Source organism: Crocodylus siamensis, chromosome 14, assembly GCF_052110815.1.
Source record: "Crocodylus siamensis isolate JL-2025a chromosome 14, ASM5211081v1, whole genome shotgun sequence".
Lineage (NCBI taxonomy): Eukaryota > Metazoa > Chordata > Crocodylia > Crocodylidae > Crocodylus > Crocodylus siamensis.
In genome coordinates this window covers 25,343,135-25,369,018 of record NC_143408.1, presented here as the reverse complement: position 1 = coordinate 25,369,018, position 25,884 = coordinate 25,343,135, and the positions used below count along the sequence as shown (strand labels likewise).

At 50.4% G+C, this 25,884-nt stretch overlaps 1 protein-coding gene across 2 annotated transcripts; it reads right to left on the bottom strand.

Annotated features, from left to right (window-relative positions):
* Positions 1–240: 240 nt before the first annotated feature.
* Positions 241–25,333, bottom strand: BCO2 (beta-carotene oxygenase 2). Of its 2 annotated transcripts, none has more exons than XM_090027461.1 (12): positions 24,727–25,333; positions 14,766–14,970; positions 13,011–13,222; positions 12,038–12,153; positions 10,863–10,965; positions 8,513–8,641; positions 8,200–8,360; positions 7,492–7,659; positions 2,611–2,748; positions 1,894–2,076; positions 764–874; positions 241–420 (listed from the first exon to the last, which is right to left on the bottom strand). In XM_090027461.1, the coding sequence occupies exons 1-12, from the start codon at positions 24,779–24,781 to the stop codon at positions 307–309; spliced, it is 1,695 nt and encodes a 564-aa protein (XP_089883587.1). In that variant the 5' UTR covers positions 24,782–25,333; the 3' UTR covers positions 241–306. The 2 variants fall into 2 exon arrangements, with proteins under 2 accessions (XP_089883587.1, XP_089883588.1); XM_090027462.1 differs by lacking the exon at positions 24,727–25,333 and adding an exon at positions 15,523–15,794.
* Between the last annotated feature and the right edge of the window lie 551 nt (positions 25,334–25,884).

Sequence of the window (25,884 nt, the reverse complement as noted above, 5' to 3'; positions counted from 1 at the left end):
GCATTTAAGCAACAGAGTAAATGGAGGATCATTAATATCAAGGGATGTCTAACTCATAACAGTCTGGAGTGTGTGAGGACCAGAATTGTCAAGCACAAGATTAATATTTATATGAGCAACACAAAGTCCAACACTGCACCTTTGATTTAGTCAGTAAAAATTATTCTGTTGTTGTATATACTGGGAAGGGATGTATGTACTCATTGCCCATAAGCCTTAATTAACCAAAGAAATTCTGGACCTAATAAAGTTTTCTATTCATCAATGGTTTTGTAATGTCTCATCACCATGGGTGCGTACCATTTGCTAGTGGGGCACAAAGATGCCATGGAATCCATAGGACATGGGCACGGGGACCTCTGCGCGGCCCAGCTCGCTGAAGGTTGCAGCATCCAGGACAAGCAGGAAGGTGCTTTGATTCTGCAGAACAAAAAAGCAAAGGGAACAGTAATTCTGAGCTCCCTCCCCAGCCCCTGGGAGCATCCAGCCATAGCCAACCCCACCCAGGACACACGGTCAGGAAGGAGGGACACCTACATGCCCTCAGGGAAGCTTTGCCTCTGGGTACAGAGCTGTTAAGTGGCCTCGTGCTGGCTGTGATGGGCTGCAAAGCCCTCAACCATACAGGGCCTGGAATGCAGATAAGCCTGGGGATGTAGTATTAGCTGTGTCCAGGAGAGAGCACTGAATCCATCCCACAAGTGTGAAAACCCACACAACTGGCATTTCTGTCTCCAGCATTTCCAGCAGCAGAACAAATTACCTGCAAGGGAGACAGCACTACAGACAGGATGACCCCGCTATCTTCTGCTGTGGCCCCTGGCACTGGCACAAACACAGGCTCTGATGGGTAGAAGCCTTCCTCTTGCCAAACCTGGGCAGCAAAGGAGGACAAGATGGAGCGCTGCATTAATACCCAAGGCAGGATCAGGCCGTGCTGCAATCTCCAGAGACACGGAGATCCTGCGTGGCTGGAAGTGTTCAACATGCCCCAAGCCTCCATGCACAGCCTGGCCTAGCTGCGAATGACACCAGCCTCAGTGATTTCAGACTATGCTTCAGGAAACCCCATTCTGTATGTGCTGGCAGGCAATGGAAGAGATAGAAGGAGGTCTGAGGCATAAATCCAGAAAAGCAACAGAAGCTCTCCAGACTCAACTTTTTTATGCCACCAATGAGGGTGAGGCCAGAGCAAATCCAGGATGGATCCAGGAAAAATGGATCACAGGGTGCACCGGCAGTGAAGAGCTCACTGCACCAGTGTCCAACAGCCAAGACCAGAGGTCTTAGTGATGACCCGGCAGGAAAGGCAGGGTGCAACTGCACCACTGCACCCTCCCACATCCATTCCTGGCCTGAGGGTCTGTCGTCATCAGCCCAGACTGCTAGCTGTCCAGGGAAAGCAGGGAACAATATAAAGTGTCTAGGCCTGTGCCTTGCATAGGATACAATATCTCTGGCTCTGTTTGCTGTCCTGGGCATCAACAGCCTAACTTGAAGTGTGCTAGCAGCATTAGTGCTCCACCACGGGCTCCATTGGGTTTGTACCGAGCAATCTGTGAGCACTTCTCCTACCTTCATCAGTCAAGAGCATCATGCTCTGACCCCCATAAATGCAGGCCCTTCCTCTTCCCATTCCCCTTCCCTGCTTTGTGCAGAGACCCAGAGCAAGACCTTTCTTTGTATGAGGGTGTAACACTCACAGAATGCCCAGTCCTGAAGAGAAATGGAGACCAATTACACCCCCTCCGTTACAGAAATTCCACCCTATTCTCCGTGCTAGTTGGAAGCGGGGAGGTACAGAGAAAACAGGATAACAGCAGCGAGGTGACAGGTAGGGTCACTCCGTGGGGACAGCAGCAGTGTCTGAAAGAGGCAGCTACATCATCTCACCTTCATTTCCTTGGTCTCTGTGTCAATCTTGATCAGTGAAGTTCCTACCAGGTGGCGAAAGCCACAGCCATAGAAGAAGCAGTACTTCCTGCCATTGCACTGGGCGTAGTTAATGTGGGGGAACTCCAAGCCCCCTGCCTCCTCCAAGCCTTCAGGGTGGAGGTTTTCATGGGTGCACCAGACCTAGGGCAAGCACAGAGGAACACTGATGCCTATCTAGTTCCAGGAACACCTGACACAGCTATGCCAGGAAGGTGACAGGCTTGCGGGGGCAGCTGTAGCTTTGTCTCTTCCTGGCTTGCTTGTCCACCCACAAGCACATTGGCCTGAGAACATCAAAAGGGCCCTCATGCTTTCACTTCCCAGGGGAAGATCTCTCCCAAACCCTAAGAGCAGCAGCATGTGCTTGTGCGCTGCCAGCTGAAAGGAGCCTAAAACATTTGACAAATGGAAGGTGTTGCTTGGTCCTCCACTTTCTCTGGGAGGGAGTGCAGTAGCTGGCAGGGCAGCCCCAGCAGCATGAAAAGGCAATGGAAGGAAGGCAGCCAATACTAGTGCTGCAGCCAGGAGTAGGCAGAGACTTGGCTTCCACCTGCACTGGAGCAGCAAGTCCCAGCGCATGCGGGCCCCACTTTGCAGTGTCTAGGAGACCCCTCCCAGGGCAGATGAGGCTGTACCGTCTCCTTAAATGCAGCTGCTTGCAGCTTTGACACCTACCTTCCCATCTGCCTGCTTCACAGTGCTCGCTGACGTGTAGGACAGAGGGCTGAGGTTCTGCCCCACAGGTGTGTCTGAGCTCACAGTCAGAGGGAGGACAAAGCGGCGAGGGAACGCTTTGGGCACCGCGTTATAGACCTGGAAGGAAGAGAGGCAATTAGGTGTGGGGGAGGGCAAGAGAGGAATACAAATGGTTAAACTAAGTACCCTTGATGGGATCCACACCGATGAAGGGGCCCAAACCCTGCCCCACAGCCTGCCCTCAAGCACCAGTGACAGATGGGGACTGAGGCCTCTAGCAATAGCTCTTCTTTGCCCCTTGTGCAATCAGTGCTGAGATGGGAGCTAGAAACCCCAGCCCAGGTATTGCCCAAGGCACTGGCTTTCAACCTGTGGTCCACAGACCCCCAGGTGGCTGTAAAGATGGCTACCCCAGCCCTAAGGGGAAGCACTGCCGGTGCTGCTGCTGTTGGATGTGGGCGTGGATGCGTGTGTGTGAGAGACAGACAGAGAGCACATACCAGTTAGGATGGAATCTCCATTGGGAAAACTGGCAGTGTCTTGAGGCACTTGTGGAAAGCTTTTTTTGGAACGATAAGAACTGCACATATTTTTAGAGAAATGTTAGTTCTACAAAACTCACAGGAGGCCACTAGCAAAAGTCTAGTGGAGTATGGGGATACATCTGCTTACTCAGTCTCTGCCCTGACTTCCCATCTTCACAGCACATCTAATACATATGAAGGTGTGACGGTTTGTTTTGGTAATCTAGGGGAATCCATGATTACCCACATATGTGGGCAACTGTCCCTGGTGGCGTTCATCAAGAAGCTTTAACTCTGGCTTCCTTGAGTAAGAGCAAAACAACTCTGACGCATTCAAAACCCTTGACAACTTTTTTTGTTTGAAAATGAGTTGCCACTAGAGAGATGCGAAAAGCAAATTCAGGAACACTTGCTGGTTCTCAAATTTCCGTTTTGCTAGTACCTTCCTGAAGTGGGCAGTGCGAATGAGAATAACCTGAGGTCCTAACAGCTGTGGTTATTCTCATTCTCATTATGGCATAACAGCTAAAGAAGAGGAATTACTTGAGTTACCCTGTGACAATGGACTTAAACTTGAATTCAGACAGGAACCTCCTACCTAATTCTGGTTGAAAATGAAAAAGGAGTATCCTGATCCAACAGATAAAGCTATTAATGCCTTGATGTTGTTCACCACCCCGTACTTATGCAAAAGTGGATTTTCAGTCTCAGTATCATTAAAAAGAAACACCAGCACAAATGGGATGTTCCAGGAGATACAAGATTGAAACTGTTATCTACCCTACCAAACTTCCACGTCCTTTTTCCTTGTTTCCAAGAAACAAGCTCAACCATCTCATTAGAACTGATGCTGAAATGGTGAGTTCACAAAACTGTTATTGTTATCATTGATATTATTTTTATTTTAACACAACTGTTTATCAGTAATTACCTATTTATGTTTGCTGTACACACAATAGATTTCTAAAGGGGTCCATGCCTACAGTCAATTTTTGTTTAGGGGGCCACAAGCGAAAACAGGCTGAAAGACCACTGGCCCAAGGCCTTCCCTGGGGAATGGGCTGCAGCTGTGTGTTTATACTTCTCAGGTAAAGCCAGATGCCCTTAAGTGTTTTCATGGCCTATCCCTATAGCCCTCTGCTAACTGGTCTCAGCATAGGCCCAAGAGGAGCAACAGCTCAGATTTGTAAGAGATGGACAGCCCAGCACCAAACACCCAGAGGAGGTGGGTACCAGGCTAGACACCTATCAGCTGGTCAGCTGTGCCAAACCCAGGGGGCCCCCAGTAATGAGGAAATGTGTCCACAGGGGCACGGAGGTGCCACTGAACAGGTTAAACCAAGGAGCTACGATTCAGATAAACAGGCCTTTAAAACATCACAACTTCTGCTGGTGAGGTATGCGTGTAATCAAAGGTAGATCTCCTAGCCATAGATGTGGACAACCACTGAATTTTTTAATATGTGCACTAGAAATGACTCATCACTGTCCCCACTACATAGCTTCACAGGGAAAACACAGTCACGGAATCATAGAAAATGAGGGTAAGAAAGGACCTCAGAAGGTCACATCTAGTCCAACCCCCTGCTTCAAGCAGAACCGGCCCCAACTAGATCACCCCAAGGCTTTGTCTAGCCTGGCCTGAAAAAACTCCAAGGATAGACAGTCTGCAGCCTCTCTGGATAATCTGTTTCTGTGCTTTACTACCCTCCTCGTGAGAAAGTTTTTCCTAATATGTAATCTAAACTTCCCTTGGTGCAACTTGAGCCTGCTGCTCCTTGTTCTGTCATCTGCCCCCACCAAGAACAGTCCAGCTCCATCTTCTTTTGAACCCCGCTGCAGGGACTTGAAGGCTGCTTTTAAATCCCCCCTCCATTTTCTCCTCTCCAAACTAAATAACGCCCAGTTCCCTTAGCCTCTCCTCATGTCATGTGCTTCAGCCCCTGAACCATTTTTGTTGCCCTTGACTGGACTGTCTAATTTATCCACATCCTTTCTGTAGTGGGGGGCCCAAAACTGGACACAGGACTCCAGATGTAGCCTCACCAGGGCTGAACAGAGGGGAAGAATCACTTTCCTTGATCTGCTGGCAACACTCCTACCAATGCAGCCCAGGATGCCATTAGCCTTCTTGGCAACAAGGTCACATTCCTGGCTCATGTTCAGCTTATTGTCCACTGTCACGCCCAGGTCCTTTTCTGCAGAGCTGCTGCCCAACCAGTCAGCCCCCAGCCTGTACTGGTGCATGGGACTGCTCCATCCTAAGTGCAGGACTTTGCACTTGTCCTTGTTGAACCTCATGAGATTTCTTTTGGTCCAATCCTCCAATTTATCTAGGTCATTCTGAATCCTAGCCCTGCCCTCCAGCATATCTGCTACTGCCCCCAGCTTGGTGTCATCTGCAAACTTGCTGAGGATGTGCTACATCCTATTTTCCAGGTCACTGATGAAAATATTGATTAAAATGAGCCCCAGGACTGACCCCCGGGGAACTGCACTTCCTACCAGCTGCCAACTAGACAGAGCCATTGACTACTATCCAGTTTACAGCCGAGTCACTGAACCTGTACTTCCTTAGCTTGCTTGTGAGAACATTGTGGGAGACCATATCACAAGCCTTGCTAAAGTCAAGATATACCACATCCACTGGTCTCCCTCCAGCCATAGAGCCAGTCATCTCATCAGAGACGGCAATCAGGTTAGTCAGGCATGACTTGCCCTTGGTGAATCCACCATACTGGCTGTTCCTAATCACCTTCTCCTCCAAGTGCTTAGAAATGGATTCCTTGAAGAATGTCCATAGGTTCCCCGAGTGAAAACTCATAAGCTTCACATAAACCATGTCTAGGAGCAGCACAGGGTTTTTTTCTAACAGCCTGTACAAATATTTGTGGAAGGGCAGTACATCAAGAAGTTCTAGAATAAAATTAACTACAATTCTAGCCTTCTTATTAAGCAAAAAAAAGCCTAAATTCAAGGAGAGGAAAACAATACAGGACTCATGTAACAACATGCTCTTCTGCAGAGGTGGGAGACACATTAGTGAAATCATACTTTAACATTCTCTGCGGTGGGGCAGTGTTTTGTACGATGCCTAAAGTGTTGGTTATCTAAAGTGAGAGTGGAACCAATGCCCACACATTGCTTCCTAAAATACATGCAAGCCCCCAACCTCCACCTTTCTTTTTTTCCCCTGCCACAGACTTTGCATAGTAAGGCCTTTGATAGTATTTTAAATAGTATATTTTCACACACAGAACTCACACTTTCCCCTAACACCACATGGGGGAAATTGGAGTGTGTATTACATGCATAGAAATACGGGAAGAACAGGCTCTGCCAGTGATGCTCAAAGGACCTGCTGGCTGGATCCACTGCCACCGCTCCTTTGCCACCAAATTTCCAGACCAGTGGAGAGGCATGACACAGTCCCACATCCTGGATTGCACTGGCACTTGTGGTTGGTCTCTGGCCCTAGACCCAGTGCCTGTACACACACAGGTTTAAGTGAAGTACACAGCCCGTTGACATGACTCTACTTAGCTAAAACCAAAGTAAAGCAATGCCCCTTTCTCCCCACTCCCTAAACAGGCTAAGGTTCTGAAAACGGCATTAAGAGTTATGGGGCGGATGAATTTGCATTCATTTGATAATATGGATGTGTGGAAACCAAGTGGATCCCTCTTCCCTGCCTTATAAAGCTGACACCCAAGGCCAGGGTCCTCAAGCTCATCTGCACCCTATGCTTGACACCCCTGCTCTAGGCAGTGCAACCGAATTTGGTATGGACCAATACAGTCTACACTGATGAGGGCTGTGTTGCATGTAATAGTGCCTCCAATTCCCCACAGGGCACCACCAGGATATTTTCTCCTGTGGGTCAGTTTGGCAGAGCAGGGTGCCCAGCTACACCTGGCATGGGCTGGGCCCATGCTGCAGATGTCCCCCTGCATGCCAAGGGAAGGCAGCATGTCTGAGTTTAGCACAGTGCCTTCCCACAGAGTGCAGCAGGTGCAGTATGCTACAGCACAGCATGTAACCATAGGAGCTAGTCAGGACCAGCCCAGCATAGCTCCATGTTGTCCTCTACAGCATGGCAGGGCGGGCAGAGAAGAGCCAGGCGTACGCTGCACAGGGCTGCAACTACCTTCTCCGTTCCTCCTACTGGCCCCATTCCTCCTTTCTGGCCCCCTCCACTTCCACTTTCATACAAGTCATGTCTTAAGTTCTTGCTTTGCACATAAGAGCCACCCACCCCCACGAGGCTAACACCAGGGAATACAAAGCCCTTCTGCAGCTCCACCAGCCTGGGGCCGGCCAGTCTCTGCAGTCTTACCTGGTCCAGGCCCTCCCCAGCTTTGCGCAGGTTTTGGAGCTGGTAGATAGCCAAGGAGTCTCCATTGTCCTGACAGCAGATGTCTAGAACCACACAGCCCTGGTCTTCAAAGGCATTGATTTGGTGGTAAGTAAGAATAGGCTTGCTGTAAAACTGACCTGCAAGCACCTGCAGGGAGACCAGAGGGAGGTTTGCATCTCAGCCCCTCTCACCTTCCCCACTCCTTCTTCTGGTTAAAGCCCCTTTGGGATGGCGGTTTACAGCTCCCTTGATCAGCAGCAGGGCAAGGCCAACTGGGTCTTGGCATATCACAGTAAGCATCCCCTTGCACTTGGTTCCATCTCCAAGGCGCTGTGCCCATGCTGTGGATCCACTCCCACCAGTGGCAGGAGAACCCATGTCTCTGACCAAAGAAGGGGCATCAGTGGCTGGCACTCAGGCCCTTCTTGGGGTCCAACACTTGCCATGTAGCACCACAGAGTGAAGCTCTGGGTTTCTCAGTCCCTGACCAAATGTGTAGTGCTAGAACAGGCTCCCACAAGCCCCTAACTGGCTTCCCCTTGGCTTCTTGGGGCATGGCAGAGATTCCCTCTCCAGGAAGTCTAAGCCACTGGCTTTAAGCCCCACGTGCAGCAGCTTCTGCAGTGATCCACTCGACCCAGGGCCCTGCAATGTGAAGAGGCATGACAGAAGGAGCTGCAGGCCTACCTGCCCCGTGTGCTTATTCACCACGTGGAAGCGTGTGTTGCAATGCGGCTCCCAGTGGAACCCTTCAGAAATGGGCTTCCTCCGGAGGTTGGCAGTGAAGATATGCCATAGGTCCATCTTGAGGGGCTGCTCAATGAAGATCACATAGTTCTCACTCATCCCTGAGGGGGCAGAACAGGGGAAAGACTCAGCACATTTTGCTCCCAAAGGCAAGCAGCAGGGAAACAGGCAGCAAGTCTGCTTTGCCATGTGATAGCACATGTCAGTCCATGAGCTACATTAAGTCCATGTGGAGGATGTGGGAGACCCTCACCGAAGCTGTGATAATAGGAGGGCTTCAACCTCTCTGCCGGGGCAATGGAGCACAGCACTTCCGCACCCTGCAGAGTATCTCCACAGGCCGACCGCTGTGCAGGGACCCGGATAATGTTGTACCTGGAGCCTGCAGAAAAGAAAGAGTGTACGTTAGCCCCAAGACACCTTCATCTTCATCAGTGACTTGGATGAGGGGGTAGAAAGCACCCTGTTCAAGTTTGCTGATGACACTAAGATGTGGGGGGATGTGGGTGCACTAGAAGGGTGCAATAGGCTACAAGCTGACCTTGACAGGTTGCAACGGTGGGCGGATGAGAATAGGATGGGGTTTAACACTGATAAGTGCAAGGTGTTGCACATGGGGAGGAAGAACCGGCACCACACTTACAGGTTGGGGAACTCCCCTCTTGCCAGCACGGAGACGGAAAAGGATCTTGGAGTCGTCATTGACTCCACGATGAACATGGGCCGGCAGTGTGGGGAGGCAGTCAAGAAGGCCAATCGTACCCTGTCATGCATCCACAGATGCATCTCGAGCAGGTCCAGGGAGGTGATCCTCCCCCTCTATGCGGCACTGGTCAGGCCGCAGCTGGAGTACTGCGTCCAGTTCTGGGCGCCACACTTCAAGAGGGACGTGGACGATATGGAAAGAGTTCAGAGGAGGGCCACTCGTATGATCAGGGGTCAGCAGGGCAGGCCTTATGAGGATAGGCTACGGGACCTGAACCTGTTTAGCCTCCACAAGAGAAGGCTAAGGGGGGACCTTGTGGCCTGCTACAAACTGGTCAGGGGGGATCAGCAGGTATTGGGGGAGTCCCTGTTCCCCCGTGCGCTGCCAGGAGTGACCAGGAATAACGGTCACAAACTGGCGGAGGGTAAGTTTAGATTAGATATTAGGAGGCGCTACTTCACAGTCAGGGTGGCTAGGGCCTGGAACCGGCTTCCAGGGGAAGTGGTGCAGGCTCCTAGCCTGGGGATTTTTAAAAGGAAGTTAGATGAGCACCTTGCCGGGGTCATCTGACCCCGGTGCTCTTTCCTGCTAAGGCAGGGGGTCGGACTAGATGATCTACCTAGGTCCCTTCCGACTCTAGCTACTATGAAACTATGAAACTAAGACACAAGCCAGGCATTAGCCACAGCCATGCTCACCTCACGGGTGGATTAGAGATGTCTGGAGAATGCACAAGCTGGGTTTTTTTTCAAGCTACAGAGGGGATTTGTTAGCTTCACAGTCCCCATGACAACAAATCTGAATTCTGGACTTAGATAGTCCAACCAGACACCCTGAAATCCCGTCAGCTGCTTCTGCTAAATCCCCAAATAACCAGCTGCTAAAGCTTTGCCTGGCATTCCCCAGCACTGTGGCCTTGGGCAGGCTCTCACACCTTCTGCCAAAGAGGCGCTCACCCCTTTCCTTCACTGACTGGGCAGCATGCAAGGCTGCCTTAGATCTGTGCTAAGGTCTCCTAAGCCTGCCCCTGTGGCCCAGGGTGCAGGCTGGCCCACATCCTAACCTGGCACTGGCACCATGTGGGTGCATTTCATAGGCAGGAGCCCCAGCTTTAGCATCTGATCTTCCCCTGAAACACACTGAAGATACAAAGCAGATCCCTGTTTCACACTGGCTGTATCAAAGGGAAAAATGGCAGCTCGTGTAGCAAGGGAAGTTCACAGTAGCTTATCCCAGAATCTAGTCATCCCCAAGGGGGTGGACAAGGCTCATGTGAGTGACTACAGAGGCAGTGGGAGCAGAGCCCAAACCAGGCAGGAGCTGGATGCGCACTCCCGAAACATGGACCATGCATCAAGAATAAAAGAGCAGTGAGGTCAAGACTGAGCCTGGCAACCCAGGGCACTCCAGGAGTAATGAAAGCAGGTTGAGCAGCCCCTTGCGTGGGGCCTGGGCATTGCAATCTAGCCTAGCCAGGAGTAAGCAGCAAGGAGCAGGGAAAGGAAAAGGGCACCCTTTATTCCAGACCATTCCCAGGAAGGCCCCCGTTCAAATCAGTGGAAAACCCTCTCGCTGATGTGAAGGGCTTTGTGTTAACCCCAGCCTCAGACTCTTTGTAGCAATCTCTGCTTCCTACACTGAGGAGGAACCAGCCCACAGACCTGTGGCACACGGCCAGCACCCACTGGAACAGGCCACCGCACCTGCTACCAGCCAGCCCCAAGGCACAGGGCAGGGAAGCAGTTAGGATCAGGACCACTGTGGCAAACTGATGTCTGGGGATAGCTGCCATAACTCAGAGCCCAGCCTACTCTGCCCATGTTGTGCCCCCCAGCATCATTAATCACTTCAGAGGTGCCAAGCAGCCAATCCGACCTTCCTGCAGGGCTTGACTTACCGTGCTGCCCGTAGGAGTTGCCCATGTTGTATGTTGTCCCATCAGGCTCATAGTGTGGATGAGCCGTCGCTCCGTTCACTGCCACAAATCTGCTCCAGTCCACCTGCAAGTGCAAGAGGGCATCAGTGTGGGCATGGCTGACTACTAGTCACAGCTCATCTGCTAGAGGTGCCAGGCAAGTGGCACTTTTTAGGTGCCTGCCACAAAATGCTTTCAAAGGACACACAATGACCTGAATCAGGGTTCTTACTTCCCCAAAATTTGTTTTACATCCCTATATCTGCACCATTAGGCCAGAAAAGGTATAGCCACAAACCTCACCTCATGTGTTTCCTGGACTATATGACTTAAGACTAAAACCAGCAACAAAACTTCCCACTGAGTGATGATGTTTGAAAACAGAAATCAATCCCCTGCTCCCCCGCCCTACCCCCTTCAACTCTTGAGCTAGTGATGAAGCCTCCCAGACCTATAAGAGTTTCACTGTGACTAACAGGAAACGCAAACACTTTCACAGAGCATGAGGTCGGGTATTGTAAAGTCCATTCAAGTCAGCATGGCTCTGCACACAACAACTTGCAAGACAGAGCCTTTTTCCTCTGGTTTATGCCTGTCTGTGATGCTGCTTAGCCATGGGCACCTGTCCTTAAAGTCTGCAAGTACATTAGGCAACTGCAAAGAGGTGCAGGTCCCTGGAGCAGCTTAGGGCTTGAAGCACGTGGAGGAGATTGAGGGGATGCAGGGAAAGGTCAGGATCCTGCAGGAGTACCTCCATGCATCCCCCTGGCACTCCCCAAGGGCCTGTGTTGGCTCTTTGTATCCTAGAAGTGGCAGACAGGACCAGAGGAGTGAGCTGGGACAGGGCTAACTAGACCCTGGCTAAGAAAAACACCCTGAGAAGTGGGAGTGACTGGACCTCCCAGCACAGCAGCTGCCTTTGTGATCAAGTGGCTCTTCCAAAACACATGGACAACAGAGGCATCACTGACTCTGTTGGGTGACCAAGAGCTGTCACTGCTGCCCTGGCCATTCTGGCACCTGTCACCCGAGGCCTTTTCTGCTGAGGCATGGAGCATCCCTCAATTCTTGCTATTGCACTTGTGAACTCAAAGACCCACTTATCTGGTGAGGGCCAAGCTGGGCACAAACACGCCCCCCCCCCCCCCCCCCATCACCTTCTCCTTCGTTTCAAGCGTTTCCGGATCTACTCGGTGCATGAAGTTTGTCTCTGTGCTGACGTAGTAGTCCCCCTTGTACACCACATAGTTTACACTGCAGTTGTCTGTGGACTCTGCAATAAAATCCCCATGATGCAGGCAGCTGCATTAAGCCCAGGTCCCAGCACGGTCAATGAGACAGAATTAAACAAACAGCTCCATTCACAATTACACAACCGCCTCCCGGGATGGAGTCGCAGCAGTGGCACCCACAGACCTGCCTCCAGGTCAAAGAACAACTCAGATCTCTCTCATGCTGGGGCAGGCATTAACAAGCCATTATGCAGCCTGGCTGTAGGTCCTTGCAAGGGAAAGAAATGCATATTGCAGGTGGTATCACACAGAGCTGAGGGAAAGGGGATTTTGGAGTAGGCTGCAGTAGCTCTTCTTATAAAGCCAGGCCACCCCCCAGATGCCACCATGCAACCAAAATCAGGAGCACAGCACTCAGACTGCATGTAGTATCTGAGGCCAGATCACCAGTGGGCAAGCAGGCCCCATATCACTTGCTGCTTTCTGTTAGGGTACAATGGCCACTAGCCTAGCAACCTACAAGCCAAGCAGGGCAAGGTGCTCTCAGGGCTGTATCTGACCGCTCAAGGTTGTTGACTGACAATGCGTGGGGACCTTCAGGAGAAGGCATTTCTACTCAGAACCCTGCCACGAAGCAAATCAGACATGGTGCAGCCCCCCACTGATCCACAGAGGGACCTGTGTAGAGCCCCCTCCCCAAGCAAAGTGCACTGCTCTCAGCAGAGCATGACCCCAGGCTCAGCCTTGTGCAGAGGGGCAGTCTTCTAAGAAAAGCATCTACTCAGAGCTGGACCACCCAGCTTCGCAGAGCTCCCACTGCAGTATCCCCAGAAACACAACTCCCAGATGGACACCTGCTGCCTCGAGGGACACGGCATCTGTCTGGTTCACCCCTTACCTGGCAGCTCAAACCGGGCCATGAAGCGCCCGAAGATGCTCTTGCATGGGTCTGGCATGGCCAAGGTGCCGAACTCGGAGACCACAATCCGGTTGTGCTGGCTGTTTGCCCTGTAGGAATCACTCTGCACGAATTTGCTCCTGTAGGTCACACTGCCCTCTGCTACCCGGAACTGGTGCATAAGGGCCATGCCATCAAACCAGTGGTTATACCTGGCAGCAGGGAAGAAGGGCAGGATCAGAGACAGAAGAACAGCGGTCAGTGTTATGCCACCTCCCCTGAGCCCTGTGTGTGCACTAGTCATGTTAGGTTCAAGAGGATGGCAGAACATATCTGAACTCAATGGAGCAGCTCACGTCCATTCATGGGCCCACATATTTGCAGGCTTAGGGTCCCCAGCCTCTCTAGGCCACCTGGTCCAACACTTCACCACCCTCATGGTGAAGAAACGCTAGAATGCCAGATCCACAGGAAAACCACAGGCCTGGCTCTTATTTTTACTTTAGCACTTTTGTTTTGTTTTCTTTAAAAGAAAGCAAGCCTGAGTGCAGGTTGGGTTTGTTTTCAGACACACAGAGGCTGGACTCGATGATCTCCCGAGGTCCCTTCCAGCCCTGATGTCTATGAAAATCACATCAGTGCAAGTAGGAAAAAGGTCCAGCCCTGGGTTCCCAGGCACCTGTGGGATGTACTTGACACAGGGCATGTCTATACAAGATGTTTTACTGCACAGTAGACTAATCTACTGTGCAGTAAAGCATGACCGTCTATACATGCACACCCACAGGGGATGTGAAACTCCCCTGGTCTTGGTCCCAGCTCCTGGCAGGAGCTGAGCATCACTGGAATGGAGTAGCTGTCTGTGCCTTCCCCACCTATCTCCCTCAGCACTGGTCAGCTCCCAGATCCCCAGAAGGGCCAGGAGCCAAGCAGCACAGGGACTGGAGAGCCCTCTGCTTCCCTGCCCACCCACAGCCTGGCTGTGAGCTGTCCTGATTCTGGGGCAGGTCCCAGCCAGCTGCTGACTGGGCAAGAAAGCCCTGCTGGGCTTATCCCCATGTGAACAGGGCTGGGAGAGGTCTGCAGTGGCAGCTGTCTCCTAGTCCCATGCACATCAGGAACCCTTCTGATGTGTACAGGGCAAGGAAACAGCTGCCACTGCAGCTGGCAGAGCTCTCCTGGCCCCGTGCACATCGGAGCTGGCCCCTGTACTCCTTGCCAACCTCCAGGCTGCTCCTGTTGACAGCAGATTTACTCCCAATAGGGAGCATGTGTAGTTGTGTTCCCAGGGAAGGCTTTCTGTGCAGTATTTTACTGCACAGTAAGCCTTTACAGCGTTAATAGCATGTGGAGACATGCCCACAAAGAATCAGTAGTCACAACCCAAAGCTTTGCTCCCTAGTTCTGGTGACTCACTGTGTGGCCTCCAGCAAGCCATAGCCTGCATGAAATAAAGCTTCCCTATCTTTGAAATGGAAAAAATAAACTTTTCTATTTCAGATGTAGGTCACCAGAGTTCTCATCTATATGGGCATAGGGTTTTCAAAGCATCTACTGAAAGTTTCTAGATGACAGAAAAGCTGTCATCTAGAAAAGCTATTACAAGAATGAGGACCACAGAAATCCTCAAGAATAACCCCTTGAATTCACCCACTAAATGAGAGCTAAGAGCTGTCGCACACCTGGGATCACTGCAAAAGCACCCACTAAATTCCACCAATGCTGGACCCAAAGGGTAATCAAAGCTCCACTTACTTGTCCTCTCCAAATTCAAACTTCCCAGGCCCGTTCCTCAGTAGACTGCCGTTGATCCATTCTGGTATGTGCCCTTTGACCTCAGCCTGGATGGGCTGGGGAGTCTCCTCCACTGTCTGCATTAGTGATGAGATGCATTGCAAACCCTGCTGGCGGCTGACGACAACCTGCTCTTGTCGTGGGCTGGCCAAAAAGGTCTTCAGGACTGCAGGGAATGGGACAGAGGTTAGAGGCAGCAAAGAACTATGGAACCTGTCAGACCAACCTGGTAGCCTTCTATGATCAGATCACCAAATCATTAGATGCAGGGGTAGCAGTGGACAGTCTTCCTGGACTTTCGGAAGGCCTTTGACAATGTCTCTCACCCCGTTCTCATTAAGAAACTGGGGGACTGTGGTATCGACACCCACACAGTCAATTGGGTCACCAACTGGCTGGAGGGCCGCACCCAGAGGGTGGTAGTGGATGGGTCATTTTCAACCTGGAGGGAGGTGGGCAGTGGGGTCCCCCAGGGCTCGGTCCTCAGGCCCGCACTGTTCAACATCTTCATCAGTGACTTGGACGAGGGGGTAAAAAGCACCCTGTTCAAATCTGCTGATGACACTAAGATGTGGGGGGACGTGGGCACGCTAGAAGGGAGGAATGGGCTGCAATCGGACCTAGACAGGTTACAAGGGTGGGCGGATGAGAATAGGATGGGATTCAGCACCGACAAGTGCAAAGTGATGCACCTGGAGAAGAACAACTGGCACCATACCTACAGGCTGGGGAACTCCGTTCTTGTCAGTGCAGAGGCGGAAAAGGATCTGGGGGTCATCATTGACTCCAAGATGAACATGGGCCGGCAGTGTGGGGATGCGGTCAGGAAGGCCAACCGCACCTTGTCGTGCATCCACAGATGCATCTCGAGCAGGTCCAAGGCGGTGATCCCGCCCCTCTATGCAGCACTGGTCAGGCCGCAGCTGGAGTACTGCGTCCAGGTCTGGGCGCCGCACTTCAGGAGGGATGTCGACAGCATGGAGAGGGTCCAGAGGAGGCCACTTGTATGATCAGGGGACAACAGGGCAGGCCCTACGAGGAGAGGCGACGGGACCTGAACCTGTTCAGCCTCCACAAGAGAAGGCCGAGGGGGGATCTAGTGGCTATTTACAAACTAGTCAGAGGGGACCAGCAGGCATTGGGGGAGTCCCTGTTCCCCCGAGTACTGCCAGGAGTGACCAGGAATAATGGTCACAACTGGCAGAGGGCAGGTTTAGGCTAGATATCAGGAGGCGCTGCTTCATGGTCAGGGTGGCTAGGATCTGGAAACAACTTCCAAGAGAAGTGGTGCTGGCTCCTACCCTGGGGGTCTTTAAGAGGAGGCTAGATGTATACCTTGCTGGGGTCATTTGACCCCAGTACTCTTTCCTGCCGCGGCAGGAGGCCGGACTAGATGATCTACTTAGGTCCCTTCCGACCCTAGAAACTATGAAACCTGGATCAGAAGCCTGTAGGCCAGCAACCAAGCCATGGGATTTTGGGAGTGTGGACATGGACGCAGGAGCATCCTGCCCACCATCTTAAACAGGCATAGACAACCAAGCTCTGCCTACACCATGCCCATTATGTCCAGTGCAATGAATCTTACTGTTGGCAAAGGCCTGGCACAATCACCACAAACGTGGGATGGAGACATGAGACAGGCCTAAGGTAGCTAGCAAGGTTCCCAGACTGCTTGGGCTGGTGTGACCAAAGGAAGCAGGGAACTATATTCAGACAAGGGTCTTTGGGTAAATCTGATATCTTTTATGAGACCAACTCAAGTAGTTGGAAAAATTCTTCTTTGGAAGCTTTTGGGTATAAATACCCTTTGTCAGGCTGAAGAAGCATCTGCAGCTTGTGAAGAAGAATTTTTTCCAACCATTTGAGTTGGTCTCATAAAAGATATCAGATTTACCCAAAGAACCTTGTGTGCCTATATCCTTAGACCAACACAGCTACAACCTATACCTCAGGAACTGTATTTACACCTCAAAGCAGAACCTGTAAGGGGCAGAGACTGGGATATCTGAGGAAAGAGAGAGAGACTGAACACATAAGAGTCATGAGGGGTGTACGATACATGAGGGATGTGAAAAGCATTTTACAAAGACACCCAAGGGGGAGAAGGAGGTGCAGATTCCTATTAAAACCCAGGCAGGGATGAGACCTCTAGGATTTCCTCCTCATCACCTAAAAAGATGTGTGAATCCCCTAGAAAGACTTTCTGAATACCTGGCTGCAAGGAGACACACTGCCTATGCAAGGCTTTCTGTTTTCTTTTCGGCTTATTATGTCACATTTTAAGTTAGGCTAGGTTGTGTGTGCCATCACCGTGTCTTACTGGGCTGCATGAACTTAACTTGGGCAAAGTTTTTTCTGTCGTGTGCTTGAAGTTGCAAATTGCTGTGGTCGATAAATGCTCTCTTCAGAGAATGGACTGTTCTTGTCCAAGCACTCATGAATTCATTGCCGCTTCCTAAAGTCTAATATTAAAGTCCAGTAACACAACCCAATTCCCTGCCATGATAGTGGCCAAGGCACTGGCAGCATTCTTGTCTCCCCTACTCTCTGCCTGTGGTATACTTTTCACAAACTCTCTCAGACAAAGGGTCACTGGCTCGCTGCCCTAGAGGCCTCTTCATAAGCAGAAAGAGTTCAGCATCTGGAGATGCAAGCTTCAGCCTATGAAAGCTTGTGCTATAAATATATACATTATAAGATGCAAATCTACCCACCCTTCTAGTGAAGGCCCTAAGCCCCCTTCCAGCCCTACCCTGCTCTGTGGTTTAGAGAAGGTGAGAAATGTGGGTCTGTATGGAAATGTGCAGGAAATGTACTTAAAAATAAATCTACATTGACTAATTTGTTTTAACGTTAACAAACAGCAAGTGAAACACCCTGGTGATGGCAACTTGGATAGAATCTGGGCTCAGAAATATACCCTACAGCTGTTAAACTGGAAGAATATGAGACAGACAGGTGCCTCGGGAGGCCATGTACTGACTTGCTACCAGGCTGTGTACCTCCACCCATGCTCTTGGAAAGATCAGTAGATGATTACTGAAGCTCCCCAAGATATTACCACGCTGTCAGCCAGAAGCCTAGCATAGTACAGGGTGGGAAAGCCACACAAAGAAAGAGATCCTGCATGGCTACATCCAGGTGCTGCAAGGCCTAGAACCATCATGTGCGGCCCCAGGGATTTCCATACAGCGTCTGGGAAGGTGTGCCCAGGGCAGGGCAGAGCCCCATACTCCTCACGCATGGCTCTACTCTACAGTGTCTTTCCCTGTTCACCTATATGCTGCAGTGATGGGAGACTGCATGTGATGGGACACTTTTGTGTGGTTCGTTACCTACTCAGCCAGCTCCCGGGGCTCATGGGTGACTCTGCATATGCATCAAAAGAGAAGGCACTGTCCCAGAGTGAGGAAGACCAGGGCAGTGCTCTAAGAGGGCCACAGGCAGTCGGGGACGTACCAGGTCAGACACAGGACGTGACTTGGCAGGTGGCACCAGAACCATGGCCTGCCTCAACAAAAGAACCATTTAGCTCCCTAATACTCAGACACTAACTATTCCCCTGTGGGCACTAACATGGATAAGCCTGGCTTGAAAATTAGCAACACCAGCCCTGTGAGAGTGCTGACACGGGCATTCCTGTCCAGGCCACACAGGGGTCACTGCCCTGGTACCCAGAGTTAGGCTGAACCAACATGGAGCCAGGCAGGCATGCTTTTGCCAGGTAGTTACGGCTCATTTTGCCAACAGCAAGTCACCGCTTGGCTGAAAGCACCTTGGGCTGTGGAAGCCACAGAGCACTCTGGCTCAGAGCAGAAGTCTCTTGAACTCAGCAGCTCTCTCCACCTTGGCAAGGGAAAAACCTACCATCCTCTCATCTTTGAATGGACAAGTGTAGTTAGAAGGTGAAGGCCTGTCCCTTGCACTGCAGGCAGGCTTGACCCCTGCCAGAGTCTAAAAATGCCTTGGCTAGGGGTAAGTGAGACTGGGGAGGGGGGGAACACATCTGAACTCCAACGCCTCCAGGCTTGCACACAGGATGTTTGCCATGGATTTGGGAGTATCAGATGCACCCAGTTGAAGAGTCTGGAAGGGAGGCAACTTGCTGGTGGCAGCGCCACAAGACTTTGAACGATTGAGCTGTGCTCATTCGAAATTTGGAACTTAATCTGGAACTGATTTGGCCCTGCAAATGAAATGTTATTACAAAGAAAACCAAAAACGAAACCCAGCTCCCTGTCCACCATGCTCCACCTTGCCCCTTATTATAGCACCCCAGCCTCCAGTGTCCATCTTGCCTGACCTATTCTGATGCAAAAAGGGAGAGAAAGTTTCAGTTCCCCTGCAAGGACGTCAATGGGGTGGCAGGGGATGGTAACTAAGGAGACTGGACTCTATGCTGGCTCTGAGGGTTCTCAGGGTGTTGCCAGTAACTGAATGGGTCGTGTCGCTGGCATGCTCAGTTTCTTTTTGAACCACTCAGTTCACAACAGGGCATCCTGAGATCCTACCACCCACTTCCTTTCCCCTACTCTGCTCAACATCTACATTAGACCCTGTAGGCATAAAGCCAGTTCATCCCCCATAGCTTCTCTTCTCCTCCGCCTCCCCGACAGCGTTCTCAAGCACGGACCTTGGCCTCAACCCCCAGCTGCCTATGCCAGCATGCCCCTTGCCTACTTTGTACAGTCCCTCTACTACCCAGCCACCTCGTCGAGGACGCTGCTGCTCGGTGCTTGCTGCTGCTCATCTTTAAGATGCAGACGCTAGGGGTGGGGCTGACTACAGCAGTGCTGCCGAGAGCCCTGCACACACTCAGCAAGATGCATGTTTCCCCAAAGAGCTCACAACCTCGTCCTCTGCACGTGGTTATGCTGGCATGAGAGGCATTTATGGAGGGCTGCTGAACTATAGCCTGTCAGGAAAATAAGGATGGTGGAAGAGCATTAAGAAGGGGAGAAGTTCTTGTATTTTGACCACCCTTGGGAATTCCCTTTGCCGCTCCTTCCACCTGGTTTAATGCCATAGGGTGTGGGACCATCTTGACATTACATAGATGAGAAGAGATTTTTCAAAAAGCAAGTCCCACCTGCCATGGCTCTAGCCCTCCCCACAGGGTGAGGACTTGCCCAGAAGAGCTGGACTGATCTGTATCATCCCTGCCGGATGCTTTCTGGCCCATCTGGGCTTGGTTGCATCTTATCAGACAGGAACACTGTGCAGCACCCCAACTTTCACAACAATCCTAAAAAACGGGACGCCACCAGTAATGCCAACCCGTTTCAATGCTATTCCTTTTGAACTGTGACATCATCAGTATGGGCCGAGCCTTCCTCTCTCTCAAGAAGGGACAATCCCTGCCGCGCAGATTCGAAGCAAAGAGCAGTTATTGGAAGAGGAAGCTAAGAAAGGGAACAGACTGAACTCAAAGCACCCCTATGCAGAGGCAGGCCTGGGCATAGCTTGGGAACCAGACGCTCTGGAGAGAAGAGAGCCAGTGTGCACTAGAGGGTATAAAATGCCACCTCACACCTTTATTCTGTGGTCAGGGCTGAAGACAGCACCCATATAAACTAGGACTGAGGCTGACTGGACTGAGCTGCATTTCTGGACCGGAAATGGACAGTTCCTATTCAGGGAAACAGCACGTGCACAGTGGACGAAGAGGGAGCATCTTGCGGAAGCCCCTGTCTGTGCTCAAGGAAATAAATTCATGTAATTTGAATAGCAAGTTTCACAGTGAAATACAAATAATCTAGACTGGCCAAAGCATATAGATAAGATAAATGACGCCAAAAAGAAATTACAGGCTTATCAATATTTGAAATAAGTTAACCTTAAATTCACGAAGTCCTAACATCTTAACAGCCTCTAACAGGTAGCCAGCCTGTGAGGGAAAAAGACTCTTACTTAGATGTCAAAGACCGCGCATTTAAAAAGTACTGATTTTGTTTGGTGGCAGACAAAGCACAGTTCAAGGCTGAAAAGCAAAATGCTGAAGTGGCTTGGAATTTTCTAGTCACTTACCTGACCCAGTTCCCAAAGCTTGCTAAATAAGGCTGTCAAATCTAGAAATGTGCCTGACAGCAATATAGATTATGATATCATCTATGAACTCTAAAGTGGTAATAAATCATACTTTGCTTGTTGTTCAAAATTCCTATTTTAATGACATGTTTAAACTAGACCTTGCCCTAAACACAATCTAACGGGTATATAAACCACTAAATGAATTTTATGTGACCTTGATATGTTGTCTTCTGATCAGTCTTTCTTCCCCTTATTTTGAATTTTCGTTACCAATGCAAATGCCAGTGTCTCTCACCTCTGCTTCTCTTAACCAAACTCAGGTCAAGCAGATGTTACAGCATGCTACCATTACAGACCATGCTACCATGTAGTCTATAAACCACACAAACCAAAATAAAATTATGGCAACACATCCAAAACATGATCAGGACATCCTAAGTTCCAGAAGGGAATTCAGCAAGTGTTTGGCATAGCAAAGAGCACACACAAGCCACAGCTTTTGACAAAACAAGGGAATTCATTCAGCTTGGGACACTAACCCTGAGGCAAATGATTCAGGCAAGAGACACAACAGCAAAATCAGCCTTCCACCTTGAGTAGACAAGGCCCGGCAGAATCAAAGCAGCAAAGCTGCTAAATGCTGTTTGTGAGATCTCTCTCAAATGTGTCACATCAGGAAGCAGATATAACAATACACCCAGCACAGCAGCTGCCTGCAAGAGTGTCTGTTGCACAGAAAGAGGGGAAGTGGAAAAGGAAAGGATTGTTGCTACAACCAGATCTCAACCTGGATAACTCCCCACAAAGTAAATCTGCCTCGACCCAAGCAACTTGCAGAAAGTACTAACAGAAGCTCACCAAATTTTTGATACTGAATGCTTACTTCTCTTGGCAGAACCAAGCATTTTTTGTGCATTTTGTGTTAATGCCTCAGACTGGCAAAAGAAGCAGGATAAAGAAAGAGTTTTCTCTCCCCATTTTGGACACCAGGAAGGAGACACAAATGTCAAAGGATGCCACCTGGGATCAAACCTGCAGTAGAATATTAATGGTTCTAGTAAGACAAGTAGCCAGGACACTGTGGGAATCAGTGTCACAGCTGATAATATTCTGGTGCTGAGTCATGCAGACCGCATGAGAGAAGCCATCTGTCTGCAGGGAAAACCAGGGAAGTGAATCTAAAACTTAGAAGGCAAGATGAAATTGCAGTACCATGTGTGGGATGCTGGCTAACCTCCCAAGGCCACAAGATGATCCCAAGATGGTAATCACAAAACTGCAGGTGTTGACACAAAGGCTACTAGACTAGTTCAGAGAATATCAGGATTTATAAATTGGCTAAAATGTCTTCCGATCCTCTTAAATGTGTGACAACTGCTGAGGTTATTTCCAGGCAAAGATGAACTAAGAATGTAGTTACTTCAACATGATGCATTCCTTACATACGTAAGGAAGTCAGAACTATTGCAAGGTGAATAGAGAAACAACAGTATAACATCAACCCAGCAAAAAGTGAGACATAACATGGCTCTTACAAAAGAGGAAATCAGCTGTCATCAAAAGGTTACCAAAACCAGAGGGGGAAAAAAGCCCAAAAAAACAACCCCAAATGAGAAAGGAAAAACTCATGTTACATCTGCAAGTGGATAATTTGACCAGCCTACTGAAGAGCAGGATGCCATTCAAATCAAAGTGACAATATACCACCACAGTGTTTAAAAATGGCATTTTGTGGCTGTCAGCACCAACTTCAGTATCTGTAGCTAAAACAATGCTACTGCTCAGATGAGCACAAGAAAGGGACTCAAATGTGCACAATCCTTGCCTTATTCAGGGCACAAGGAAAATTTGGCCAGAACAAAAATGCGAAAGATTTTTATCCTGAGAGAAATAACAAGACAGAAATGGGAAGCGGCCATTATTATGTGTCCGGTCTGGAACACACAATCCACCAAAAGTGACAAGTGTTCTCCAGCAACATCCTGCAAGGATAGCCAGACAGCAACGGAGAAGCACTGCCTCTTAAATATTACTGATACAAGCAAAGCGTCCATCATAGCTTCAAAGACAGTTGAATTTAATCCCTTGATCACTGAGAACAGAAATTCTCCACAGAATACCACGAGAGCACTTCCAGAACATCTCTGGAAAGCCAGAAACACCGTACACTGACCAGACGTCCCATCACCTTGGTGAGTAGTTGTCATACACGTATGGAAATTCTGGCTAAGCAGCAAAAAGATGGTAAAGGTACAGAGTTTCCAACATATTTTTTAAACAAACAGGAAATGGGCATTTTTAACCACAAACTACTTCATTGTTATAATCTGCTGGGCAGATTCTCAGAACTAAAGAGACTATCAGATATTACTACAGCATCTTTCCAGATATGAAAATGAAATATTTGAGTAGGCCTGGCACCTGAATCTTGTGATATTTCTGACAGTACGCTCAGAAAAGAGGCACAGAAAAGAGGCACAGCTGACCTGGTCGTTTAAATTGCTGTGCCTCCATTAAAGAAAGCTGCAACAAGCAAATAAAACATATGGCAAACTCCTCTGGAAAGGAAAGAAACACACACCCATACAAGTCATTAATAGCAACCTGGCAGTGCTATGACTGGCAGAAGGGAGAGGGTTAAGGAAGGATGCACAAAGGCTGAAGCTATTCTGGCAAACAAACAGATCTCCTGGGATGACAGTCAGGAGATCCTATCGGAACCAAACTATTTCCTGGAGAGCAATCATAGTTAAAAAAATCATGAGCTTAGGAGGCAGATTTGTGGTTTCAGCTGATGAATCCTCATTCAGAAGCAAGCCAGGGCCTGGATACGCATGTCACTGAAACCATACATGCCAAAAACACAGCTGTAGGAGATGGTGACAGACTCCCCTGCAACTTCATCAGTCGGGCTCAGAAAAAACAGACTAATGAGCAACCAAGAGCTACGGGAAAAGATCAGGAGTCCCAGCTGTCATCACGAGACAGACTTGTACTTGCGCCAGCAACAAATGCTGGCAAGGTGTACACAAAGACTGTAATAAAGGCAGAAACTGCACTCTCACAGACCCCGAGGAAACTCAGCAGGTAGTTTAAATGTTAATTATCTATGATGGAAAGGGTCATTATTAAGGCACACATGAGGCTATACACATTCCCGGGGTACAACGGAAGGTTCAATATACTATAGGATTCAGATTTAATGTTGCTAGGAACAAATGCCTCCAAAGGGCTATAACAATAAGTAAATTTGTATTACTTATTAATAAAGTAATATTATTAATTTGCTTCTTAGCAATATTATTAATGCTAAGCACCAAGGCAAAGGCAGAACTAAACAAAGACTACTCAGAGCTCTGTTCTCTTCCTCAGATCTTTGCTAAAGAAGGCAAGCAATTCCATGCCCATGCAGTCGTTCCAATAAGCTGCATGCAAGAAGAAAGCCTGACCTATCTGGCATCAGACCCTGAGTCAGCCAGTGATACAAAATCCTCAGTCCTCTGGATTTTGACCTGCACATCCTAATCATAGGCTCCAGAGATACCTGGCACTTGGCCCCGCTCAAGGTTGCACCCAACTCAAGACCCTGGGCTGCAGCACAGAGAGGACCAGCTCTGAGGCATGACTCTGCCGGGGCACATCAGGCAAGGATTCTGGGCAACTGGTGCAATAATACTGACTCCCTTGAAGATCCTGGTCCCCAAAAGCAGGGTAGCCCCAGAGCTGACATGGATCCCCAGAGACAGGTGGTCCCAGGGCAGCTCTGACAAGGTGCAGAACTAGGACCACTCTCTGTACTTCACAGGGTGGAAGGATGGTCAAAGCCAGGTCTCTGTCCTTCCCCCACCCTGGTCCATGCTGCACCAAGGCCCCTGCCCCACAAGCTCACCTGAGTGTTCCACATTGACTTGTGGCTTAAGCCTGCTCCACATCTCCTGCCTCATCTGGGGAACCTTTACACTGGAGGTCCGTTTCCCAGAGGCAGAAAAGCAGTCATCCACCTCCTCACTCTGAGGAAGAGGGGATGGGAAAGGAAGGAAAGAAAGAAAAAGTGGAAGGAGAAAAAGGGAGTGGGAAAACAGGACGGAAGGGAGGAAAGTCTCAGCTGCAGGGAGGTGAACTGTGCAGGACTTTGCCCCTGAGAAGGCAGGGCTGGCTCCCTGGCTCTCTATTGAAGGCAGAGAGCCAAATTCCTAGGGCACTTTCAGAAGCAAGCCAAGGACACTGTGTATTGAGCTTCCTGCCAAAGCAGCTCTGACCAGTCCGGTTTTACATGCAGTGCCCTATGGACGGTGGCTCTGTGGACAACTGCCATCCAGCTGGGGGGTGACAGCAGGTGGAGGGAGGGACAGCTTTGCTCTGAGGCGCTTCTTTACGTCCTGGTTGACTACAGGACCTGGGAGCAGCTGAGCTGCCCCGCTCATTGAGACTCCCCTTTGCTCCAAGGACTCTGCTAGCAGCACTGGACTGAGCAGGGGCAAAGCAGAGTGGCCAGGGGGCAAGCATGAGCGTCCAGACCCCTCCTGCGTCCTGGGCTGCACCCTGCGCCCTGTCAGATGGATCTGCAGGGACCTGGGGGCTCCTCAGATCTGCACACGGGGCGGGGGGGACGAGCCTGGCAACCCCGGGCCGGCTCCGGCGGGGGGGTCGCGACCTGCGCGCCCTCGGGACGGGGGGAGCGCCCGGGGCGCGGGGCGGGCGCGGAGAGCGCGGAGCGGCGGCGGCGCGGCCCCGGCGCTTGACGGGAAGCCGGCGCTGGCGGCCCGCCCGAAGGCGGGGAGAGCCAGCTGCGACTCGGGAGAGCAGCCGAGCGAAGCGGCTTGCGCCGGCAGCAGGCCCGGGCCCGGGCCCGGGCTGTGCCGGTCCGTGCCCGCAAGGGGCGGTGGCTGGCTGCGAGCTGCAAGCGAGGGAGGTGGCGGGGTTTCCGGGCAGCCCCGACAAAGAAAAGCTGTTCCCTCCCCCCCCACACACACTTTGCAGATCTCTTCCCCTTGGTCTCAACCGTGACCTTGCTCAGGAGGCTTTTCTGGCTGGCCCCCTTGTCCCT

What these genes read in the sequence shown, in the direction of transcription:
- BCO2 (XM_090027461.1), bottom strand. Translation starts at nt 24,781, where the DNA reads ATGAGGCAGGAGATGTGGAGCAGGCTTAAGCCACAAGTCAATGTGGAA. An exon ending in CAACTCCTACGGGCAGCACG is followed by an intron (nt 8,642 to 10,862) that starts GTAAGTCAAGCC and finishes TCTTTTCTGCAG; the next exon opens with GCTCCAGGTACAACATTATC. An exon ending in TAGTGCTGTCTCCCTTGCAG is followed by an intron (nt 421 to 763) that starts GTAATTTGTTCT and finishes TTTGTTCTGCAG; the next exon opens with AATCAAAGCACCTTCCTGCT.